The 25905-nt window shown below is 36.0% G+C and overlaps 3 protein-coding genes across 16 annotated transcripts in view; 2 read left to right on the top strand and 1 right to left on the bottom strand.

The window, feature by feature from the left end:
- LOC105831411 overlaps nt 1-12029 on the top strand; it is a 45604-nt gene extending 33575 nt beyond the window's left edge. For all 3 annotated transcript variants that reach the window (XM_028193478.2, XM_012671513.3, XM_012671514.3), the window contains 3 exons: nt 7355-7649; nt 8661-8879; nt 9274-12029. In XM_028193478.2, the coding sequence (XP_028049279.1) occupies nt 7355-7649; nt 8661-8879; nt 9274-11736 (2977 nt within the window). In that variant the 3' untranslated portion in view covers nt 11737-12029. The remainder of the gene's footprint in view (nt 1-7354; nt 7650-8660; nt 8880-9273) is intronic.
- LOC105831412 (sodium-independent sulfate anion transporter) overlaps nt 1-20537 on the bottom strand; it is a 54377-nt gene extending 33840 nt beyond the window's left edge. Inside the window, exons 1-11 of one of the 7 annotated variants that reach the window (XM_028193487.2) lie at nt 20322-20536; nt 18489-18676; nt 16133-16354; nt 15800-15995; nt 15265-15485; nt 14616-15180; nt 14311-14537; nt 13948-14121; nt 13028-13190; nt 12767-12912; nt 55-283 (exon numbers count right to left, since the gene is read on the bottom strand). In XM_028193487.2, coding sequence (XP_028049288.1) covers nt 203-283; nt 12767-12912; nt 13028-13190; nt 13948-14121; nt 14311-14537; nt 14616-15180; nt 15265-15485; nt 15800-15995; nt 16133-16339 — 1980 coding nt within the window. In that variant the 5' untranslated portion in view covers nt 16340-16354; nt 18489-18676; nt 20322-20536 and the 3' untranslated portion in view covers nt 55-202. Of the gene's footprint in view, nt 1-54; nt 284-11913; nt 12031-12431; nt 12913-13027; nt 13191-13947; nt 14122-14310; nt 14538-14615; nt 15181-15264; nt 15486-15684; nt 15996-16132; nt 16355-18488; nt 18677-20321 lie in introns of those variants that run through there. The other 6 variants (XM_012671521.3, XM_036291706.1, XM_036291708.1 and 3 more) reach the window with 6 other exon arrangements.
- A 182-nt stretch (nt 20538-20719) lies between these two features.
- Nucleotides 20720-25863, top strand: LOC105831415 (GATA zinc finger domain-containing protein 14). 6 transcript variants are annotated; one of them, XM_012671524.3, is made up of 5 exons: nt 20729-20931; nt 21695-21812; nt 22459-22842; nt 22926-23110; nt 23244-25863. In XM_012671524.3, the coding sequence occupies exons 2-5, from the start codon at nt 21700-21702 to the stop codon at nt 25760-25762; spliced, it is 3201 nt and encodes a 1066-aa protein (XP_012526978.1). In that variant the 5' UTR covers nt 20729-20931; nt 21695-21699; the 3' UTR covers nt 25763-25863. The 6 variants fall into 6 exon arrangements, with proteins under 6 accessions (XP_012526979.1, XP_012526978.1, XP_028049282.1 ...); XM_028193481.2 differs by lacking the exon at nt 21695-21812 and adding an exon at nt 22359-22384 and having other exon boundaries at nt 20834-20931; XM_028193479.2 differs by lacking the exon at nt 20729-20931 and adding an exon at nt 20938-21384.
- Nucleotides 25864-25905: the final 42 nt, after the last annotated feature.

Consider the following 25905-nt stretch of genomic DNA (forward strand, 5'->3'; position numbering starts at 1 on the left):
ACGGAAAATCAAATTCCCACGTTTGTACCTCCATATAAAAAATCCTTCGAGTTATGTTTCGGGGAGATGTTATACGACGTACAAGAGAGTTTATCCGAATATTTATTGGACGATAAAAAAATACAGAAAAAAGTACAGTTACCTTTTACGTCCTTTCACAGAGAAGGTGGGCCAATGCCGCAAATCGTCGAAATCTAGCTCATCAAAATTCCTTCCTCTTAATCGCGACACTAAACGGGACTTGATCCACAGCGAGCGCTCGAAGGAAAATGATGATTGATGTCTGTTTAACATAAAACACGCTAATTAAACAAATAAAAAATATCTCTTGTGTCGTACAGCTCGACGCGATGAGCGAGACGTCTCGAGAATTAGCCGCGATTCTAAGCACATTTCTAAAGTATCTGCTATAAAAATCATTTACACGACTACAAAGGCAGCGCCGAAGGCAAGCAATGCGCAACCGCGCGCAACATTCACGTCTGCTAGAAGTCCGAAGATGATTAAGAATCGCGCGTTATCGTTAGAATTTTTCTTCCCGCCCTGTCAATGCTTCACACCGCTGGTCGGAAGATCGATGATGTTTGTCTCGCGCCAGGAGGCTCGAGGCACGTTTATTCATATTGATTCGTAGCGCCTATAACCGCAGTAATAAGATAGTTAACTAATTGGTCGTAATAATTCAGCTTGTTTAGAAGAAGGCATCAATCAAGGTGCGATCGATTTCGTGAAAAAGAAAAAAAAAATTAAAAAAGAATCATTCTAATATATGTCCTGACCAAGTAATAAAAAAATTTACATGTAGTTCTGTTCTGCGATTTTGTAAGTGCACCTTCTTTCTTAACTACGATTTAAAAGTCACGACACTTTTTCTATCGACTGTTGCACACACTGAGAAAAAAAAGTTATTAACGTGAACTAAATTTGTCAACTTAATTAAATTTGTTTAATTCAAATATGCTTGTACTTCAGTCAAATATATAAACATTTGATGATTTAAAATTCAAGTATTTTATGTATTTAAGTTAAATGAACAAATACTTGAACTAAAGAAATTTAATCGAGTTGAAACATTTAGTCAAATTAACATTTTTTTCTCAGTGCAGGATCGAGCTTCAAATCGTCTTTCAATCATAAATCGTACATTGCAAGCCGTACATTATATCTCGGCACGTTGGATATTAGATCCAACCACGCGACCAATTCGCGGCTTGTCTGAAATTAATAATAATTAAAGCTACGATGTATCCCGTGTATCGCTGCTTCCCCTCTCGACTATATGAAACACGCTTTGCATGGCGCGAATGATCGACCGTACACCGATCTCCGCTCGAGAGAAAGAGGAGAGAATCCGTTAACTTGGCAGATGATTAAAGACCCGATGCTCAACGTTAAATTCCTCCACAGTCTGTCGCTGGCGCGGACGCGTGTTTTAAAGGAAACGAAACGTCGTTGATGGCTCTATCCAACGTTTGCACTCGCGCGTCATATGGCGAACGCGCAAGTGTCCCAGATAAATGAGTTATAATACGAGCTGCGCTTCTCGATGTCTCGAGGATAACCCGTAAGTAGCGGCTTCGGATAACCGAATGCCGATATTACGACTAACTGTATAGTGGCGCACCGCTGCAAATCGATCTGGCCGTACCGCGCGCACTTTCCGTCTTCGTTTTGCTGGCGAAACAGCTGAAGCGACAGGTGTATCGTTTACGACGAAGCCCGATTAGAACTCCTTGTTAATTGTATTTTCATGGATTCGCTATATGACTCACTGTAGAATGCTCTTTAAATGAGAGTATTGGTAATAGTTACAAGCCGTCAACTTTTCCAATAAGTCAAATATATGTATAATTAATTGTATATGATAATGATAAATGAATAAAATATATAGCGTGCAAAGCAAATTAATTAAATCTGGCGAATCTAGTCTACCTACTACTTCACTTTATTTCTTTGTATTACCTACTTTCATCAATCATATCAGTCGCCTAAAGTGAAGACACATCATGCAACTTTCTAGTAGTTTACGACAGACGAATGTATCCTCTTTTGAAGGAAACTCGAAGAAAACTCTATGATTTGACGGAAGTTGCTTGGTATCAGATGAAGACTATACCGTAAAATTAAATCATTCCACTTTCCTCTAATAGAATCTAGTTTGCCATAACAAATACCACTTAATTTTTACTATTTATAATTCATTTTTTATATCTCTACTCCTCCCTGTTTCAAATTCGTGAACAAGAATACATACAGTCGTACAAATATATATTATATGAAATTTATTTAATTAATAAAACATATACATATAAACATACATTGAGAAAACAAATGTTGTTAATTTTTTGACTAAATTTTCCAACTAAATTAAATTTTGTCTATTCAAGTATTTATATATTTCAATTAAAAATATTTAAATTGAAATTTGTGCATATAAGTTAAATGCATAAATTCTTGAACTGACAAAATTTTAATTTAGTTGGAAAATTTTGTCAAATCAATAATATTTTTTTCTCAGTGTATAAATATTACAATTATAGATTTGCTTTATTCGGAGACGTATGATAGAATACCGTATAAAGCAAAACTGTAAAAAAACAAAGTTATTTTTTCGATTCTTTCGAGTCTTCTTTATTAGGAAACCTACATATTCCTTTCTTAATTAAATGTGGTTAAAGCGATAAAATCCGCATAATTACGTTACGCGTCATGCGTATTTATGTGTATTTTTTACGCAGTAGTGAGCACAGGAAGAAAACACAAATATAAGGAAGGTGGCGATACACGAAAATCCTAACGAAAGAAATTATAACATACAGAGCGAATCAACTCTGATTAATTGATAATAAAAGGAGACAAAAATATTCCACGAAGTTAACAAAGAAGGGAAAATTTTTCGACCGATTTTTTTCTCGTTTCCCTTCTTTTTTTCTTCTTTCCCTCCCCTTCGCACACGAGCATCAGTCGCCTCGAAGACGAAGCCTCGACCGGGCACCGAACCCGCCGTACACTCATAGTCCACACAGGTGCTTCCGCTTGGCGTAATAACGAATGCATAACCGCTTCCTACTACACGCGTGATGAAAAACGAGGAAGCTTTTTCCCTCTCGCACGATATCAGACACCGCCGCGCCGCGCTGCCATGGCGTGTCTTTTGCGCGGTCACGTCGATATGTACGTCTGTCGTTTGCCATCTTAAAGCATCTTCTTTCTTGCCGCCTGTACTTGAGTGGATTTCTAACTATGTACTCTTGTATCTACGGTTTCTTCATTGTGCTTGAAAGTGATCGCTGTCGAATGTATTTGTGTCTTGTCCGCCACTGCAATTATGACTCGGTTATCTTTACTCGCGCATCGTTTGTGAATTTTAATGATATTCTACAATCTTGCGCATATGTTATTCTAACATATTTATTCTCACGAATTAAATATTAGAACCATTTCCCAATTTTATACAAGCGTTATTAAAAATTTAAGCCATTGATGGAAACCGCGGATACAATTTGACACCAAACCTCTGCGTCCGTAAGATCGATACTTCGGATCGAAAAGATTACGCAAGATTGTCGAAAAAAAAAAGGAAAGATTCCTTAATGAAGGAATTATAATAATGCGAGACGACACGAAAACGTTCCGATTTTGCGATAAGGGGTAACATTAGAAAAGGGACTATCACGTACACGAACGTCCCATAGATGTGACTTCCCTGAATTATATGCATACATTATCATACATTTGTACATGTAATATTGAGTTTATCCATCGCGATCGAAACACGTTGCCGTTATCGTGGATGTTTTATGCTTTATCAATATTCATGCGCCGTGCGGTGCCCAGTGATCCGTAGGTATCGAGGTATCTGCTTCTTGCCGCTGGTAACCCGACAGTTATTCTTTTGGAATATAGTTGTCCGGTTTCATCGTACTTTTTATCGACGACATCAATCTATTTTTTTGTCGAGAAACCGTCAATTCACTGATTGTCAAGAAATCGTACAGTTTTCTTCAATATAACGAAAAAAAAGAAACGAAAAGATGAAGATAATTTAGAAGAAAGGATTGAATTATATTGACGTAACAACGTTCTTAAAAAATATCGAGAGAGACTTGTGCGTTTCGGTGTGCAGTGCGATGCGGTTGCGTCGAGACTTCGTGCCGCTCGACTTCGTTTTTCTCTCTTACTGTCACTCTCGTCGTCTCTTCTCGTGGCTTTCGTTTTCTCCGCCATCTCCGAACGCAGTCGTCGTCGCGGGCATTTTTACGGCGCGGCCAACAAAGGCGGATCCCCTGTATTTCGTGCACGTACTCTGCGCGGCGGTACGTATCACGATACCTCGCGCATTATGCATAATACGCCCGGTAACATAATGCATCCATTGTTAAGAGGAAAGAACTCCGGCGTCTTACCTCTTCTCCTCCGCTTCCCTCTCGTCTCCCTTTGTCGTTAAACGACGGCGAGAGACGTCGACCGCAGCAGCGGTACAGGAGGCATTTAATACTCATTTGCATGTCCTCGTGTATTCCGATTCAACGCGCGTGAATGTCACTCACGCGCGTATACGCGCGCGCTGTTTATAGCAATTTTCGTCTAGACAAAGCCCATTTCGTGTTAACAATTTTTTTTCCGGGCGGTTTACTTCGGATCGTAACGCCAACGTCTTGAACGTCCTGAAACATTATGTGGCACTCGACTCACTCGAAGACTATTTCTTTCGACGGCGCTTAATGGCCGATTCTTCGCAAACCCCGGTGGCTCTTCGTTGTGGTATCGTAATAGTACACGGCGACTGTACTCTCGTTCAATCAGCTAGGAATTGTTTCATAAGATGAGGTAACCAAGATCCCCAGGTAACGCGATTCTTCCCAGAATTGTTTTTCCCGCGCGAAAATGTGCCAGGATGATAATTGAAGAGGTATATCATCTTATTTTCTCATTAGCATCTCTACCCTGTTACTGTAACATATTGTATTTTTCTCAATAAAGAATGTTATTCGAAACAATATAGTTTTCTTGAAGTATACTTGAGTATTCCACATAATTATTTTCAGATCTGGTCTAATTTTTATGTATTTCAGCAAAATCTTTCTTTCCGTGTATCCATTACGACGTTTCGCCATCGATACATATTGTTTGTTACATTACATACAAATTTAGGATTCTAGTAAAAAAATAAAAATTGATTTTTATTTCACGTTGACATCCGAGTTCGATATCTCACTTAATTTTCGAGATATTTAAGCGCGTTGATTAAATTGGGACATCCTGTATAAGTTCTTTTATATTTTTTTATATTTTATTCCTTTATAGCGTATTGTATGTATATTATTCTCCTTTTGCCTCCGAAGATTCAATGCCAATTTCTATCCCGTTCATTTGCAGTGCACAATCACTGCGACGAATCTCGCGGCTTCTTTAGAAAAAAAGAGAAAAAAAAACACTTCGATCGACCATTCACACAGCGGCTCTTAATTTACGGTTTACCATTTTCTTTCTCTCTCACGTTTCGCCGTGACGTGTTGGCGAATAACGGAATGTTGCGCAACGTTTCCGACGCTATAAATGGCACGTGAGGCAGAATGGTCCTTCTTTGGTCCTGAACGCGACGCTTGACAATGCAACGGGACGGCTCATGCTAAATTTGGTAGAACGCGTAAAGTGCTTTGCGATCGAATTTTTTTTAATTCTCCATGAATGCATCTTGAAAAATACTCGCGACTCAGATAGTGTAGAATTTCTTCCTAAAGCTTTTGTGAGAAGATAACTGGAAATCGTAAAGACTAAATGCATTTTATTCTTCTAAAAAAAGAAAAACAATCCGCGCTCTCTCGAGTTTAACAATAGAGATTTTTTCATTATTTCTACGATGCCGAACTTCGATACGCACAGTTCACGCGTACACAAATTCCTGCGGAACGCAATAAGGACGACGAAAGGCCTCTTCCCGTATGCCATCGCGTGTCTTCCACGGGCAACGCGATTAAGAAAATTAAACCGATCGGAGGAAGTTCGAAAAAAGTAACCTTAGCAATTACGATAGATTCGATGCGCATCGTTTCCACAAAATCAGAGAAAAAAGAGAAATAGCGAGTACTCGGCGCGAGTATGGACTTGTCACCGCATGACAGGTATAACGTGTACTTTCCCGTCCTCACACCTGTTTACCTTAAGGCGTTGCGGATAGTCGTGCAAAGGGAAACCATCTCACGTTTGCTTCTGCTGAAGGCATCGCAGGAGACTTTGTAAAAGGACACTCGGATCGATCGGAGAAACACTAAAGCTCACGATTATAACGTACATTTGAAAACACATTGAATATCAATGAAGGCTCACGGATAAAAGTCATTCTTTTCACCCCACCTTTTTGATGACTTGAAACGTTGTTTCAGTAATGAAATATGTTTCATTTAATTGAAACAATCGAGATAAGTTTTTTGTAATCTTATATAAAGAGATATGTAGACGAAGCCTTATTCGTCCGATGTAAACATGAATTACAGCGTTTTTGAATAAACTTTGATTCTCATCGAGTCATGCGTGATAAGACGGCCATCCCGCGGCAGCTCTCGGACAGGTCTCTCTTGTAATGTCTTTGTTAATATATTCAGGATCGATGATGATCGATTCCTTCGTCCAATCATGAAGTCGTCTCCCTCCTTTCTCTCTCTCTCTCTCTCTCTCTCTCTCTCTCTCTCTTGTGGTGACAATCTCAGAAAAAACTCGCTGAGCTGCACGCGCATAAACCGGATCAGTTTTCTTGTCGAGCGAGAAGCTCCGTAATTATGTAATTACTATCTTTTTTCTTTATATTTTAATATCTTCGACGCTTACGCGACGATTTTTATTCAGGTGCTAAGAATATTATTACAACCAGTATTCATTGGCGTAACTACCGGCACGTTTAAGTTTAGATGAGAAATCTTTCTCTTAGTCGTAAACATCTTAGATCTGTGACGTGCATTCAGTGATGGAATTACGATTTAAATTTGCAGAACGGTCAAATCGCTTATATTCCGTTTGTATACATTTTCTAATATCGAACAGGTTTTCTACGATTTAGAAAGTCTCGCTTCGCCGATATGAATCATATGTCATCCTAAATCTGCACTTTATTATACGTATATTTTCTGCTTTGGAAATTAAATAATGCGTATTGAATATCGGAGAGAAAGAGAGAACAAAAAATTATACCGCGGAGAACGAATCTTTGAATACACAATGGCAAAGCGAAATTTGTTTAATTTTAACACAGATACTAATAAAAGTAAGGATGTTAGAAACACTGATTTTCATTTATCATTACAATTACATGAAGTGTCGGAGATCTTTCTAACATGTCCACGATTTTCCTCTTCAGCTTCGTGCAGGAGTTTGCCTCCCCGCCCGCGGACGGGATCACCTTGCTGCTGGAAACCTTGCGCGGCGTTCAACTGGCCCAAAGTTCACCGCCGAGTTCGGGGCAGACTGGACTGTCAAGGGTGGGCACCAGACGAGCCGCCCTGGACGAATTGGGGTGCGTGGAGTGCTTGGCCGCGTGCGGCGAGCGATGCGCCGATGCGCCACGGCTGTTGGTGCAGGCGCAGCCCGGCCTCCTGGCTCTCGCGGTCTGTCTGACCAGTAGTCTGAACCGGTCCCGGGTTCTGGCTCTTCAGGTAACAATCGCCACTTCCGCTCGCGAAGCGTCGCGATACCGTTAGATAAAAAGAATCGATTTACGGTGGCAATGCGTGTCGTTGTCACGAAATAAGACGAGAAAGAGACTCTTCTTCCCTTTCCCTTACGTCGTAAATCAATTCCTGAGTTGGTCAGTTTACCTCTTCAGATTAAATGAAAAAATTTCATTGTACATATTATTTAAAACAATTACATTATTTAATATTTTTTCACTTTTATTTTCATCTACTAGATTATTCACTATGTCATCTTTAAATGTCTTGGTGTGTTTTACATTTCCATGCAAATTGCGGCCAAATATATCCATGATAACAGTAACTCGATATACTTACACGAAAGTGGTGAAACCTTCGCACATTACGTTACACGTCGAGGAAATAAACAAGCTACAGTTATCGCGGATTGAAGTGGCAGTGGGTCATCTCATCTTGTGCAATAAGTTAATGCTCTTGGTCGTTCGGTTGTTCCTTTTTTTTCTTCCCTCGAGTCATCAGGACGGGGTCGTAAACGCGTGTTTCGTGCGGGAACGATACGCTCGACAGGCGTCGACGCCGTTATTTCGAAGGTGCTCGCGGTGCCCGACGAAACCAGTTTTTATCGCTTTTTTTTATCCGCCGAATGCTATTCAGGATCGGGAGCCGTCGGCTTCGTTTATAAACTTATACGCGCATGTTACGCGGATGACGTAGACGGGACCTTTTTTTTTATCTTCCGGCTCTCGAGATCGTGCGATATGATCAGCGATTGTCTAGCCGAGGCAAACGATTGTTTCCACAGCACGTGAGCTCGGTAAAACCGCCAACGTTGTATAATAATAAGAATCGTTCGTTTACAGCGACGAAAAGAGAAATAGACGGATTCCAAATACGCGACGAATTCTTCGACAAATTTTTGATTCGTCTTTTCTTCAGCGTGTCGCAAATCTTACTGCATTGCATTTTATTTGGCGAAGCGGAATACACATAGATTGTTAAATTGCTTATTCGCAGCTTTTGACGAAAGTGTGCCAGGCACCAGGTGGACACGCGGCCGTTTCGGAAGCCGTATCAACTCTGAGACTCAAGTACGGAGAAGGTGGAAGATTTCGATTTTTGGCGGGCGCTCTTTTAGCTCCAAGGGCAGCCATCGCGCTGAGGGTCGCGGGAGTCTCATTTTTGAACGCTTTCCTGAAATCTGCACCCCGCACGCAAACCAAGTTGTATATTCAGGTAAAAGACACGATAAAAAAAATAATCCGCCACTCGACAATTCATTTTGTTCAACCCTTTCCAGTAAAATACTAATCTATTTAGAATAATAATCGGAAAATTCAATACCATTTTGTAATGAATTGTTAACTTTGAGTCTATGCAGTTTTTATCAACATATTTTTCGTTAATTTCCTTATTTTATTTTATAAATTAAATCTTTATATTTTTTGTGACTCTGAAAATTTTTCGTTACAAGAGATTTTGTTTTTCTTGCATTTATCGTATTGATTTTATCATAGATATATCGATTTATTTATAGCATTTTGCGATTACGAAAATCCCGCAATTAACAATTTCATGAAAATTAGAAAGCATCTTGTTCACTGCACGCAAATACATCGCTTTCTTTTAGGCTGAGGCCTGCGAAGCTGGCTTAGAGCCGCAGGTACTTCAGGAATGGCTGAGGGAATTCGACGGACGTGAGGAGGACGCTTTAACTGATTTACTGCACAAGGAAGTTCAGAAATGGGCGCACAACTGCGTCGATGTAGACGCTCTGCAGCGCAGGGTAACGCGCGCGGAAGAAACCTGCAGGATACTTAGCAAAAAGGTGTCGCTTCTGCAGATGCAACTCGAAAAACGAAATGACTGCAATTTGGAAGACGAACGAGATAAATCCGCGCCGATGATCCTTATTGCCGCTAAAAGCCCGAAAGTGTCCTCGAACGCGGAGGACGAGGGTATCAGCTCCTCGGAGAGATCCAGCAGCCCCGAAGATACGAAGCATCAAGCGAGAACCAATCGGCAGAAAGACTCACCCACGCAAAGCAACGATCAGGAAACGACGATAGACGATGTGATCGAGGAACTGAGGATTATAGTGAAGGATGCCGAAGAAGAATTCAGCGATAAAACTCAGGAATTGAATCACCATGGTAATATAAATCAGGAAACCATTCATAATGAACAGGACTCAGATAAAAGCAAATTATATCGATCGAATTCCAAAATCTCATTGAACAACTCTGAGAGCTATATGTACGAAAAAATACCCAAGAGGGATCAATATCCGGATTTAAAGCTAAAGTCAAAAGTCGCGGGTTCCAACGTGTTTCACAATCCGATGAAAGGTGAACAGGTGACGTATTTCGGCAACGATCAAGATTACAGTACAGACTCAGACGGCGCGAAGAGACCGAATATCGCTGGGCCGCGCAAAACATCAAAGTCGTCGATGGAAGGCAGCGTTAAGATCGTTGTGAAGGGGCCTGACGTGGAAGAGGCGATAGTACCGGCTATTCTACATCCGCAACCGCCACGAAGAGCACCGCCGTGCTTATCGGTTATCATGGCCGCCAGGCATTGCGACTTCGCCGACCACGCAGAGATGTACAATTCTCACGACGAGGAGATCGAGGAGGAAACCCTGGGTGATGGCAGCGATTCCTTGCTGAGCGCTTCCAAACTCAAATACAACAACAAACATCAGATCTACGACGGACATATGGGGAACATTAACGAGGAACATCACTTGCAGAAACCAACCAAGAGCGACACTATACTGATAGGGTCGAATCACATCGACGTTAAACTTAGAAAGAGCCTCGACGATCTGCGTCACTTCGGGAATACGAATGATATGAAGGACAAAAAGACGTTAAGAAGTTACGAGATTTCCAAGTCAAAGATTATGGACGTCAGACCGATTGACAGACAGATTGACGTTTACAGACAATTCGATCCCGTTCCCAAGGGATTTGAGACGTCCTCTGGACGATCGGCCGATCAGCGAACGATTCATCGACATAGCTCCAAATATAGGAGCGAGATAGAAAAGAGGAAATACCTGCGTCGCTCGGCTAGTCACGATTATCTCGAGTCAAACGTGTCCAGCCCGCAGTCGAGACGGTCGGGGAGCAGAGTGGAATGTCGCATCAGAAAATTCGAAAGTTTAAATTCCTTCGACGAACACCGTAGCCTGCAGAACTATGACAGATCAAACGATTCGGAAAATCTTAGGCAGGAGCAGGCGTCGCTCCTGATCGATTCCTCCAGATTTAAAATGCGTAGGTCGGAATCCTTCCATCACATCTCCCATCACACATCGAAAAGGGATCAGTGTTCATCGAAGGGGGAAAGCGACAGCGGTCTTTTCTACATTACGGATTTTAATCTGAAGCCCGTTGTCACGAGACGACCGCGATCAATCGATGCGCCAAAATCACCCAGTCTGATAACGAAATCCCTGGATAGGATTGATGAGGGTCTAGATTCGATGGTAGATATTGTTATTACGCAAGAGCAAAATCAATGGAACAGAGATAAACGTCAGTCGAAAGCGATTAAGTCCCGTGACGAGAAACAACTGACGAGATCGAGAGCAGTCAGGCCCGAAGATTTCTGTGGTAATTCTACAGAGTTTGATCAACAGGGAAAGCGAGATAATCTCATTTCTAAAAATAGACATCTCAAGAACGACGAATTGTATCATGTTAACAATAAGCAGTTAAAGAGCGACGAATTTTATGAGGAACAGAGAACTCGCGAATGGAATTATCATAACGAATTAAATTATGCTAGGAGCAAGGAAACTAGCTCGGAAGACTCGCCAGTAATATTATCGAAAAATGGTATGAGACATAATTCTTTTTGTCAGGACAAAATCAATAACAAGTTTTCTGGCAGACCGAATGAATCGGGAATTTTTGCTGGACGAACGTATGACACGTTTGGTCTCGGAAAGAGTCGTTTCAACGCGGGAAAGTACTCGGGAAATCATCAAATTAAAGAAAATCCAATTAGTCGAAGAAATACGACATCTTCGCTGATTGGAAAACGCGGAAAGGTAACAGACGTTGTTTCCGGTCTTTACTGAATGCGGGTAAAGTATAAGTTTTGGAGCTCTAAAAAACCAATGGAAATGATTTATTTTATAGTTTTCGTTTTCGTGCGTATAGAAAACAATTAAGAATTTTTTTATAATTTAAGGATAAGTAATACCACATTTTGTAAGTAAAATAACAATAAAAAAGCTCTACCTAGCCTTTACAATTATTTTATAAAAATGCTCCAGAGATTAGAATATTATATACATTATATTGAAAAGTGATGCAAAAAGACCGATTAAAGATTGTTTTATTCTTGTTTTAAATTATATCTCGTACCAAACCTATTAAAAAAATATAATTTTATTATGCTACCCAATAGCAAAATAAGAAAATACATAAGTTTAATAATTTGTGATTTTCATAATGTATGAGAAAGCACAAAGAGAGATGGAATATGAACGATACACTTTACAGAGCGATACACGAGTACGTTATTTCATATTAAATAGAAATTGATTAGACGAGAATAATTTTGAGTGCAATATTTTTGAGTATTATTACGATACTACACTTGTAATAATTATACTTACATCGAATATACACAACGAATACACGTTCTTTTATAACAACGAATAATTCTTTTGGTGATGGACTCTTGTGTGCCTTCACTACATTGTGTGATACGGTTCTTTAAATACAACGATTATATATGCAATAGTAGTGCAAGTGCCAACTAAGACTGTATACTTCATAGATTTTTATTTCTATGTATTACATGTGTATATAAATATGAAGATGAGATTGAAATAATTTTGTAGGGAAATAATATTTATAGGTCTCAAGCAGCAGGATTATTTATAGCTTCTAAATTACAACTTTTTGCATTAAGAAATAAGAATGAAAAAATTCGTATTAAAAAAACTTTAACTTTATTTCTACATCGCTTTTAATTTATTGTTTTGTGTGCTTAATATCATTTAAATAAATATTGTAACTATGTAAACATTCTAACTATTTAATAAAATCTCTTGTTTTTTAATTAATATAAAAATTGAATGAGATTCAATTTCAACTTACAGTTGCGTGTAAAAGTGTACTTGAAACTTCACTAAGTTCATGGCAGGAACCACGTGGATTTCTATGAAACATTTCTGAATTACTTAGCGATAAAGATGCATGTAATTTGTCATGTGTTTGCTCAAGAAGTGGTTGCGAAGATTTGTCTGAAAATAAGATGATGCATAATAAAATAATCGCATGTATTTTTCTTATATACGACCGTAAAACATACTTTTTAAATTTTAACGTTATTACAGCAAATTACAGTAATTAATTTACCTTGACTTGTTGATAATAGATAAGAGAGCTCTTCCTGAGTTGAAACGTACTGAAATTCATCACCGCAGGCACCTTTCAAAACGGTAACCACGTCCAATCTTGGATTGTAAAAATACAGTCCCTGTTTCCGACTACTAAATTCATCAATCAATGTTTTCATACCCTGATTAGGAAAAAAAACATTTAAATTCAACACAACCTGTAGTTAAATTATATTATTTTAACTCCTAGTTTAGCTTCTACATTTGCTCCTAATGTTGCGCTAGATTTTTATAATCACATGTTTATAACAATTTTACAATCATAAAATGCATTCTAACTTATTGGTATCAAAATTGGTATTATCAAATAACATTGAAAAGATAGTATATAAATAACATACAGGGTGCGTTCGGGAAGACGCTATTAGCGCTATCAGCATCAGTCTATCTATTGTTCTACTTTTAATGAGTAATGAAGATAGACTGATGCTGATAGCGCTAATAGCATCTTCCCGAACGCACGCACAGTCGAACCTCCCATTTAGCATATCAAAAACCTCCGTAACCTCCGTTTAGTATAACCACGTGATCACAGTCGCTGCGCGTACACGATGCGCAGTCGTCTGCATTAGGTCCGTACGTAACGTATCACGTACCTGCCAATGCAAGAACCACATTCTAACCTCTACACGACATGTACGTACGGCCCTGGGCGGCGCTAACACGAATCTCCCATTTATCATATTTAATCCCGTGGCTATGCTAAATGAGAGGTTCGACTGTATATGCTTTTCTGAAATTTTGATTACGTATAAGAGTAGTTACAATATTACAATATTATGTCGAAGTAGACGACAGATATAAACGTAGTCTGTAATGAAACATCTAATTTGATAACGGATATTAAATACATTTAACTTTCTAAAAAAAATATATTACCTTAGCAGCTGTAAAGTCTGCTCCTAAGACGTATCTGCAATCGACAACAACTGGTACTTGACTAGATCCTTGCTTAATTCCAGCATTACCAACCGACTGCTTTATAAAATCGACAGCTGGAAAATATAAGCTGTTTCCCGGAGTAACCAGCAGGTATTCTGCACCACGATCGGTCTGTAACAAATCAGGTTCATTGAAAGACAATTTTTGACGCGTTACAATAATCGTTAATAATATTTCGGAAAAGAATGATTCAATATACATATCAACATTAATGCTTCTTTATGCATAATTCTATAATGAACAATTTAAAGTAATAAAGAAAAAAATTCCTGTTTGAATTTTATTTTTGCTACTACCTACTGTGTATCTGTCGACGTGGACTGTAGGTCTTGCGGAAGGATATAATATGAATATCAAATTTATGCCGACTCCCGACAAGATACCATATTCCACACCAATGATGAGGCAAAACAAAAAAGTAACAAACATCGGCACGAGATCCTTTTTGCTCGATTTCCACATCAGTTTCACAACCTCATACTCGATCATGTATATTACCGCGCAAATAATCACGGCCGATAATGAAGCTGAAAAAGAAGGGTAACAATTAGCATTCTTTGCCATTCTTTACATGTTGTTGCATGCAGGTAAAAGTGCTCTCCTACCTTTTGGAATAAAATAAAAGTATGGCGTGAGCAGGCTGAGGGCCAGTAAAATTAGAATTCCGGTGTACAATCCACCCATTGGAGTTTTTACCCCGCTGGCATGATTTACCGCTGATCTGCTGAACGAGCCTGTAACCGGCATAGACCTCGCGCAAGAGCCAAGAACGTTACATATTCCGAGTGTCAGGAGTTCTTGCGAAGCGTCAACTTTACCCTCATTCATGAAGGCCTTAGCTATAGCCACGTTGCCGAGTACAGCTATTATCGGCACTAGTATTATGGAAGTACTCAATTCAGAACACATTTGCGTGAAGGTGAGAGTTTGATTGTTAACTGACGTAGAAAAAGGTGGCAGGCTGAATGCTGGAAGACCAGATCTCACTGGACCCGTTAGAATGAATGGGGATCCAGATTCTGATGAATCGTATTTATAAGCGATAACGGAGCAAATAACAACGACAATGGCATTCCGCGCCGTGGAGATCAGCCATATCGTTTTAGTGATAATACGTTGATATTTTGTTGACTTTTTGCCGACAGTATGAAACTTAACATCCTTCATTTTCTGTGAATTACACGAGACTTATCAAGAGACTGTAACAGATATAAGATATAATATAAATATATTAAATAATTAATAATTCATTACCCTGAACAACAATAGAATCGTGATACAAGAGAGACTCATTCCAGTATCCCATAGACTTGTGTCGCCGATATTTTGAAAGACTTTAATTAAGGTATCCACGAATCCTTGAGACGAGATTTTTAAACCTAACAATCCTTTTAATTGCGAAGCAACGATTATGACGGACGTTGCCGAGGTAAATCCCACAGTGACTGGTATCGAGATAAAGTCTATGAGCACACCTACAAAATTGTTCTTTACATTAAACAAAGCAAATAAATAGCATCCATCAAGTTAATGAAGGAAGAAGATACTAATCGAACAATGTAACGAGGATATGTGCAAAACTAGTTCCAAATAGCATTAGATTTACTTGGAAATCTTTACTGAAAAACTTCCAGTAATCTTGCGCATAGCCTGCATACTTCGCGTAAGTCTTACCTTGCGCATTTTTGAACGGAACTACTTTTTTTTCATTCAAAATTTTACTTTTTCTATCGCATACCCAATGTTCATTTAAAATAAAGCATTTTCTTATTCGTTTGAGACAGCATACCTAAACGTAAACATGCCATTAATAATTGCAGGCAACCGGATAAGAATGCGAGAAGTATGGCGAAATCAGCATTTCTTCCTTGCACATAGTCGTGAGTCATTAGTGCCATGAGCGCAGTAGGACCGATTGTAATATCTTTACAGGAACCAAATATTACATAAACTATTGCGCCCATAAATGCCGAGTAAAGACCATACTAGAAATAAACATCAAGCATTCTCAATCTTGATTGAAGAGCATCAAAACATAAGAGAAACATTGCTTTATATTTATATTTATATTTAATTAATAAGCAAGAAATCAATATTTTATTTGAACATATTGTATTATTACTTGGGGTTCTAAACCAGCCAACGTCGCGTATGCGAGTCCCTGTGGCATAACGGTAAGACCGACTGTTATACCGGCTATGATGTCGCTAAGGAATTTTTCTGAGTCATATTTCGGTAACCACCCTAGGATTGGTACGCGTCTCAGTGCTAATTTGTATAGCCGATTGGTATAGGTCTTTTTCTTCCAGCGTTCAGTTTCAGCAGCCATCCTAGATCAAAGCAGCTTCATGGTTAAAGCATGGAACAAATAATTACATATAAGTTTTTCTATATGCATACATACATTCTATTTAAAAAATATTTAAAAAACATATATAAATTATTTGTCTAAGCAACCAGATAATTAATCACTATTTTAACGAGACAAATTTTAGCGGACATTATTACTATTATAAATTTCTATTATACAAAAGTATCGTATTTAAGATGTGTCTAGATCCTGCATTGTACATTTTTTAATATTAATTAAACAATATTATTATCTACTTTATATATGGACAAGAGATATTTATCAATTAAAAAGGTTAAATTAAAACATATTTTAAATAACATTAAAAAATTTTTTTAACATTTTATGATATACATGTACTAAAGATATATATTATATCATAACGCAAGAATATACGTTATCATGGCCACTATTCCGTACACAGTTACCGATAGTTGTCGATTCGATAACTGCCATTGCGCATATATTTTCATATATCAAAATACGTACGCAACGACACTTATCAAACCGACATCGGTAACCGTGTACGGAATAGCAGTCCCATATTCCGTTATTGAAAATATAAATTGTATTATACTATAGATATACATATAGTAACAATTGTCATTGTAAATAGAATATAAAGATATTCATGTTCAATAAATAAAAAACATAAAAATGCATTATACAAAAGGATAACCGGTGAAACATAAAATTATAAAATTTAGGAAAAGAAAACAGTTTAATATTTTATTAAATTAATTTACTCTGAAAAAAATCGATTTTTTTCTTAATATGTAATATTAAAATTTAGTCTTAAAAATATGCTATATGAACATAGTGATTAATTCCTCCTGACTTCTCTTACAAATTAATAACGTTATCAGGCCCACGCACATATTATCTGTATTTATTTACGGAAGTATTGATAATATAAATTGTTGAAACGTGTGTGTCACTCCCGCGAACATGAGATTATTTATATCTCATATTATACGTATGAGCTTAATTTATTAAAGTTACCATAGATAAAAAATGCGGAACCACGATTCCAACAATAAATAATAGAGAATGAAGAGCGGCAAGTGTGTGTGTGTGTGTGTGTGTGTGTACGAAGGTAGATACTTTCACTGGGAGAGAAACGAGTTTCGTTGAACACGCGTATTTGCCTTTTTTTCTTCTGAAATCACTCTAATTCATAGAATTTACACGTGCTACTTCATGTACTAAATTTACTATCTTGTATTGAATGCACCTTAAAGCTCTCTCGCGTGCGCTTACAAATTCCAGCGGACTGTAGACTGAAAGTATGCGTGTTCTGTAGTGCCCCTTATATACTTGGATAACGAGCCGAACTTACATCGGATGGGGAAAAGTCGTTGCTAACCTTCGCACTTTTTTATGCGAGAAACTTGAAAAATACGTTATCGATATCCTTATCCGTACCACGATACTTAGTAAGATCCAATAAAAAAAATTTTAGCGTCAATACTTTTAGTTATGTAAAATTGCATATTAAATAAATAAAATTACATATAAAAAGTATATAAAATAATTAGGGTACACATAAAGAATTGCAAATTTGCAATTGCAAATGCTGTTTGTAATCTGTTTTTTTAACTAAAAATTTTCTTGGGAAGAATTTAGCTAATTGGAATTTTTAAAAAGTTAATTAGCTATAATATTTCATAATAAAATTTTTTAATTTTTTTACTTTATAAACTCTTAGAAAAATTTAATACTAACAATACTTATTTAATTAGTAATTAATTTAATGAATGTTTCCCCTAAATTTTTAATTCATTCCATTTTTCTTAATATTTACATATATATTTTGATTGCGACATAAACTACCCGATAGAAGTTGTACATAAAAATGATAAATTTTAGTAGCCTAGGTGGCTTTCATTTTACAAGAGTTTAAAAAATTTCAAGGCTGACCGGATTAACCACTGACTATAGGACCTGCCTGTAATACTTTCCAGATAACAAAAAACTTATGCAGATCGCGTGGTTAACGAACATGAGTGCTAGCCTTCGACGTTTCTACAAAGATTAATTGTGCAATTAATACGCATAAAAATTTTACGCATTTTTACACACACAACATACACACACTTTTATATAGATACCGCCATAAATATTTTACCTGAATTGAGTCTCATTCCCCGGTTAAAGCCCGAAAAGTATTATGAGGCATTCGAAGGCAGTGTACATCTCGTGGACATCTTGTAACAGTCTTTTCGTAGAATACCGTTGGTCCGTATGAGATCCATGGAATTATGTGTTCATCGGATTGTCTGAATAAGAAAAAGTTCTCCAAACACGGCTGTCAATCTATTAAAAAATGAAAGCAACCTTGACCCGTCTGTGTACTTGAATATTCTTCTAGAATATGGAAGTACGTTTTCCTTCGTTTTTCTATAATAAAGAAGTGGCATCCTCCAACGACATATGTAATTTAATCGTAGTATCACGCGCGACGCATCCTCTCACGCATCGAGGACTCAAACTTCATCAAGTAAATCGTGTGCCAGTTGTTTGTCGTACAACGTTTCAATGGTCACAAGCGACTCAATTTGAAGCATTAAGTACAGTATTATTGTCAAGCATTTAGTCTATTAACTCGAAGGACACGTGCTCGCCGAGAATATCTCTGATTGTCTCAAAATTAACCCTTGATCTCTAATACCAATAAAGGGAGAAAGTTTTGCGCTCGTTACTCATTGTTTCCGAATAACATTCTTACTTCTTTATATATATATATATATATATATTTATATAATTTTAAAAAAATATTCTCTTGCTCTTTTATGGAATTTATAATTTTGAAAAAAATGTTATTAAAAAGTACAACACTTGAATATATAAAAAATATAAATAAAATAGGTTTTTTTTTAAACTTTTACAAGTATAGTCATTAGAGTGACAATAATTTACAATATAAGAGTTATATGTAGACATGTAAACATATAAATCTGTGTTGGTTATTTCAGTTTGTGTGTTGAGAAAAATTACTTTTATTTACTTCATATGTGTCATCTCTATTATAATTATTATATTATATTATAAAAAAACATAATTTGTATAAACATAAAATGTGCCTCTATATTAATAGCATTATGTTATTTATATTATTCAATATCTTTATAATAAATACAATAAATTTTGATTGAACATGACAAATACTATTTCATTATTCAAAATTCTTGTACGCATCTCGTTAAAAATATCTATATATCAACATCTGTAATATAATATTGACACTCATGTGTCTCTCCAAACATAGTATTTTGTTCAGACACTTGTGTCACGTGTCGGTATGTGCTTTTATCTCTTAGCAAAAACTGAAATAAACCATGATAAATATTCTTGATGTAAATTCATTACGCTTCAAATATATTTTTCAAGCAACACACTAAATAAACTTGATATATGACCATTGAAACATTGATGAAACTAAGTAGCTGTTATTTTATAATAAATAAAAACACTATCCTGAAAAAGAAACTCATTATTTTCATTAGCATATACTGCAAAAATAATATTGTAATATATACATATAATTGCAAAAATAATTATAAAAAGAAATCCACAACTCTTCTAGTCGGAGATTATTTGAAACACATAATAATCAGGCTTTTAAAAAGCTATTAAGATTATACTTTCTAATATCAATAATTGTAACTGTCAAAAACATATTGAACCACTTACTTAAATTTTCTTTGTAATCATTTTACAACTTTACTTTTACAAGTTTAGATTTTTTTATGTTACCGAAAATAACGAGTTTCTTTTGCAGAGAACAATTTGTTACAAAATAACTATTCAACTGCAGCAATATTTTAATAACTACGTTTGTCATATAATAAAAAAAGTCGCATAATTAAATAAAAAATAGCGATATAATCACTTAATAGCTTTGTTGATAAATATTCTGAAAGGTAATGCAATTTATTTAATTTAACCTCTAAAAACTTACAAAAAGGTAGTCCCACTGTCGAAATATCGTCGTAGCTAGGAACACGAAGGATGTCAAAGTCCTATACAAGATATTATAAAATTATGCACACAATATCTTATAAAATTCCACTGAAAGAGTTACTGTCAAATCAATTAAAAATACAGAAACTGTCGACGAACACTGACAGCCGCCCAACCGGTATTTCTCACGACGTCCGCAATTTGTGTCAATTAATGTCGTGTTGCCAACTACGAAAAAAAAATTATACTAGCTAGGTGCACTCAACCTTGCATTTGTCCACAATTGTGATGTGGCAAGTCTGAAATCACTTAAGAAATCGACCAATCGAACGTGAGGAGTCGCATGGAAATATGCCTTATCGTGGAGCTTGACCCGCGCCCTGAAAAAGTCCACGGAGAGCACCTTCTCCCCAGCAGCCAATCAACGCACTTGATAAACAGCGTGGCAACTAGCGCGGAGGAATTTTTGAAATTATCTTTCGACGATTTCTGTTTATGGCGTCCGTATCGTCTGTAACTCTACCAGGGTTGGGGCATTCTTTCTGGTTCTACTGGACGCTGTGCAACACCACGTTGAATCGCCTTGGCGAGTATTGCAAACTAGCAAGGTAAAAAAAAAAGAGAAAAAGATTGAGATCCTCCGCATCGCGTATCGTAGCCTACGATGACTCGGTGTCCTCGGTGTCCACGTTGTCTAACGTTAATTGTCTATCACGTTTCAAAACATTCGCAAACGCACCTTGGATAAGGCCTGTTATTGTGTTTTGCTGTCGAACAATAACATTACCCTTCGCTGTTTATATTTACATCGGGAAAAGGTAATATTAGGGGTTACAAGATTACAACACGGAGATCTGTGTGTAAAAAGTAGGTTGGTTGTGGGCAGGAAATTTTCGGAAACTGCTTGTGCTCGAAAAATCGGTGACTGATCTAATAATCTCGCTGTTACTCCCTGTGTTGCTGCTACACCAGCTTTGTGATTTCTTGGACGAATCGCTGATTTTTCTTTCAAATCTCCTGTGGCATACATATATATGGCGACATGCTAATAAATATCTCACGTAGAGTAGAATTTGTTCTCTAGTACCAAGATTCTGGGTTATTTAGCACACAACACACATAGGTCTCTTGAAAAGTTATTTCTCAACTATGTATTGTAAGAAATATGCATACCAATTGAAAATAATAGATGCAGTAGACAATTTTTTTTACATCATCATTTACAAGTTGTTTATAACCCAGGATATCTTGTGAATTGTAAATAATTTGTTGAGGGTGTAAGAACACTTTCTAAATGTCATCAACTTATGTTTAGCTGAATTGCATTGCATTACATAAAATATCTTGGTCTTATGAATGTATTTGTGATAGGTATAATGGATTACGCTGTTGAAAGTTTAGAAAAAACTTCCGACATAGAGCGGAATGCAACACTCAACAAGCTACTTAATATGCAATGGCTGAAAAATACATCTCATTCAGCAAATCCGTATGTTTAACCCTTTTTTTTGTCTTGGTATATATTTTTTGTATTGTAAACATTGGATTTTTGTGTTTCTTCTGACTTATTCCTCAATCATTTATCAGTAATCTGATTTTTACGAATATCTTGTGATATAAGCAATTGCAATTACAATTACAATATCAATGTGACATTTTGTATGATAATAAGAGACAAAGTCATTTTTGTCTTATGTGATAATATATATATGTAGTTGTTTAAAGTATAGATATTATAAGACTGTGTATTGTATAAGTCTTATAAATTAAATACATTACAACAAAATTTATATACATCTATTATGCAGAATATTTCAAAATATTACTTTTAGTTATAAATATTAGAGCCAGTGTGAGAGAAGTAGAATTAAAGAATTATGACAAATTGAGCTTAAAAGATAAAAGCTAATAAAATTTCATTTCTTAGATTAAATTTTTATATTTGTTAGAGGTATTTAATGTATTAAATATTATAGTTGATTAAATTTTCTACAATTTATATTAATATAAATAATTTTATATAAATTTTTACTAGCTGGTATATAAGAGGATGGACTAAAGGTATTACACTATGACTAATAACATTGTGCCTGTTATATTTTAAAATTATTTTTATACTGACTTTTTTATTACAGTGAAAAGATAAAATCTGTTGTCTATAAGCAAGTGCAAGACCAGGATGTGAATAGAGAAATAGAAGATCAGGCTTCAAAACTGACAGAAACCATCAAGAAGCATTTAGCCAAAGAACGTGATAAATATTCTTCAATCCACAATCCATGTGAAGAAAATTTATCTAACGACACAATGCCAGAAAAGGAGAATGTACAGAACAAAGATGTAATTACAACCGATTTGTTTCCGAATATTGATAAACTGACTAGGCAAAAGAATGAGAAAGAGATGTTAAGTATTGTGGAAAATATCGTGACGTCAAAGCTAAAAGTTGAATTTTCTATAAACAAAGAGAATAAAGATCAATTAAGTACATCGGAGAATAACGCTGAAGATGTTATACAGTAAGTATAAAGAAAGAATGTTAATTTATTAATTATAGTTAATTTGTTATTCTTCTGTTTAATATTCTATATTTATAATAAAGGAGGGACATGGTATGTACAAATCTGTCCGATTTACAAAAAACCAATGGAGGTGAAGAGCTGAAGTTATTAAAATATTCTGATGGTAATAATAATGAATCCAAATCAGTGTCGGATAAACAAGAATTAACTTCCAAGATAACTGATACAGAAAACAATAAAACCTCAGCAGAAGCAAAGAATAAAGGTAAATTTTTTACATGAAATGTACATATATTTTTTATTTTTTTATTTTGTTTAATTTACAATGTATTTATCATGTTTTATATAATTTTATTAATATTATATCTATTTGTAATATACTATTTATTTCATTTTAGATATGAATATAAAAACTAATGTTACAAAAATAAATATTGATGCTGGAGATACAAATTTAATTAAAGACAATGAAAAGTCTTCTACTCCTAGTAACAATTCTAAGAAGACAGCTTGCAATTTATCAAAATCCCTGAACACTGCCGATAAAAATGGAAAAGATCACTTTAATAATAAACCTAATACAAAAAATAACACAAGAAAACAAGAGTTTGTAAAACAACGTAATGTTTCAAAAAGTGGAATAGAAAAGGAGACAAAGAATATTACTGCGAAGCCAAACTTGGTGAAAACAGGCTGCGAGGCGATTGATACATATCAAAATAAAAATTCGAACAAAAGTTCACAAAAACAAACATCAAAACAATCGAAATTGAAAGGTCAAGAGTCTCTTAAAAAAAATGCATCTACACCTAACTCTTCTGATGATAAAACGGAGAGAGCAACACCTGAAAACTTGAGCTTGCCATTAAATGAATCTGAAAAGAAAAATGATAAGTTTATTTATGAAAAAAATGGTCAATGTGATCAAAAAACAAATCGTGTTGATTTTAGAAAAAATACATTTGTCACGCAATATAAAAACTCAACATTCTTAAAACCAACGCATATTTCGAAAACAGGACAAGCCTCAACGTTTGGAAAAAATTCACCATATACGTACAGTAATCCAAAATTTGATAGAGATCGTAATGGCGGTTTTGAGCGCAAAGTTGTGAAAAAAGAACACAAACTTGCTAATACATTCGCAAAATCAAATGTAGAAACTGAAGAACTTAACACCAACAATTTGGAAAGTTGTACAAAACAGAAAAATGAAATAATTCAACCAGAAAATGTAAAATCAACGTGTAAAGTAGATGCATTTAGTAATAGAAACGATGTAAATTCTGTAAAAATGGAGACACAATTAATACAAAGTAAAGAAAATATAAATTTAAGTATTGATTATCCAGAAAAATCTACAACGTCAGAACAGCTTTGCGAAGAAACGAATAATTTCTCTAAGGTTGATACCAAAAAAAATCACCAACATGAAAAAACGAATAACGAAAAAATAGATCCATTCGAACACTCGCCCAATCTAGTCTCGGATAGCTATGTTACGGATTCACAAACCACGAGGCATTCTAATCAGTATTTATTAAAGCTAGAAAATGTGCAACATACGAATGATTTAAATCAATTGGAAAGTGATCAAGCTTGGAATCAATCATCTGACAATGCTGTGCAGAAAGATGCAACGGTTATGAGCTTACAACAGTCTATACAAAATATGTATTTTAATTCACAACACACTTTTACTCAAGCAGGAAATCCAACGAGATATATATCGCCATGGGAATCAAATAATAGTAAGTTCTACGATCAATATTTTCCAGTTGACGATGCAATGCGAATGCCGTATATTTCGAATACTTTCAACACACCATCTTATGATTACAACACGCAAATGTCAAATGATAACGTTACCGTTACATCTACGCTAGAAACTACGATGAGTAATAGAGAAAATTCAAATCTGCTATATAGATACGGGCTGAATGTACAACATAGACCAGTAATGGCCTCAGATTTTTCCAGTCATTCTGTACCATCGTGTCAGACTGATCAAGCTAGATGGGATTCCACGGTACAAGACAGCTTTCACGTTGAACATCCGTATGTTGTGACACAGCCTACAATGATGCACGTTTACAATCCTACAACTTTTGGTCCTGACAACTTTGATAATACGCATACAATAGATTACGTATCGCATCCAGTTATTTATGCACCATCCCCATACATGCAAACGTGGAATTCGCATTTACAGTATCCGCTGCCCGTTATGTATAATTCTGCGTACGCGAATTATACTACGTTTTCTCACAATAATCAGTCAAATAATTATAACAGTTCTATGCATGATCAGCAGCATAAACATAATCCTTATACGCAAACGAGCAATTATGTTAGAGATACGTATGACACGAATACTCACACTGCACAAGGAAGAAACACAGTCGATAATATTCAATCAAGATCCAATTATTATAAGAAGCATCAAGACAATTGTCGAGCAGTTTATGACGTTCCCCAGTATGTAGCACCAGTTTCGTATTCGAGATCGCAACAAGGTATGAATTTAATGCAATCTACAACAGGTACAGGTCTGTACAACGTGTCATATTGTCCATCAAATCAGAAACATAAGCAAAATGGAGCGAATCACGTGAGGAATCAGACACAAGATTTTGTTTGCGATGATAACAGCTCAGAAGACATCCCTCCAATAATATCTCCGAAAGAATTCGTAACAAACGATATAAATATTTCGAATAATAAAATGGATCAGTTTTCGACACGTGTATTTAAACCAGAGTACAAGACGAGATTGAACTCAGGATATCGCCCGTCAGCCTCTTTGCCAAGATATAACAACAGTTTTCGTAGAAATACAACTTTTCAAGATTTCCCAAAAGACTGTACATATCCCGTTAGTATTGGCCGCGGTACATACAAAACTAAAAGAACATAAAAATATTAGAAATGAATCGTTAAAGTTTGCTTCTACTATTTTTATTTCATAAAATATGAATATTCTCATGTAAAAATTTTATTTCATTTATTTTAAAATATATCTCGTATCTAAATCTCATTAAGAAAATCAAAATTTTGTGA

Source organism: Monomorium pharaonis, chromosome 9, assembly GCF_013373865.1.
Source record: "Monomorium pharaonis isolate MP-MQ-018 chromosome 9, ASM1337386v2, whole genome shotgun sequence".
Lineage (NCBI taxonomy): Eukaryota > Metazoa > Arthropoda > Insecta > Hymenoptera > Formicidae > Monomorium > Monomorium pharaonis.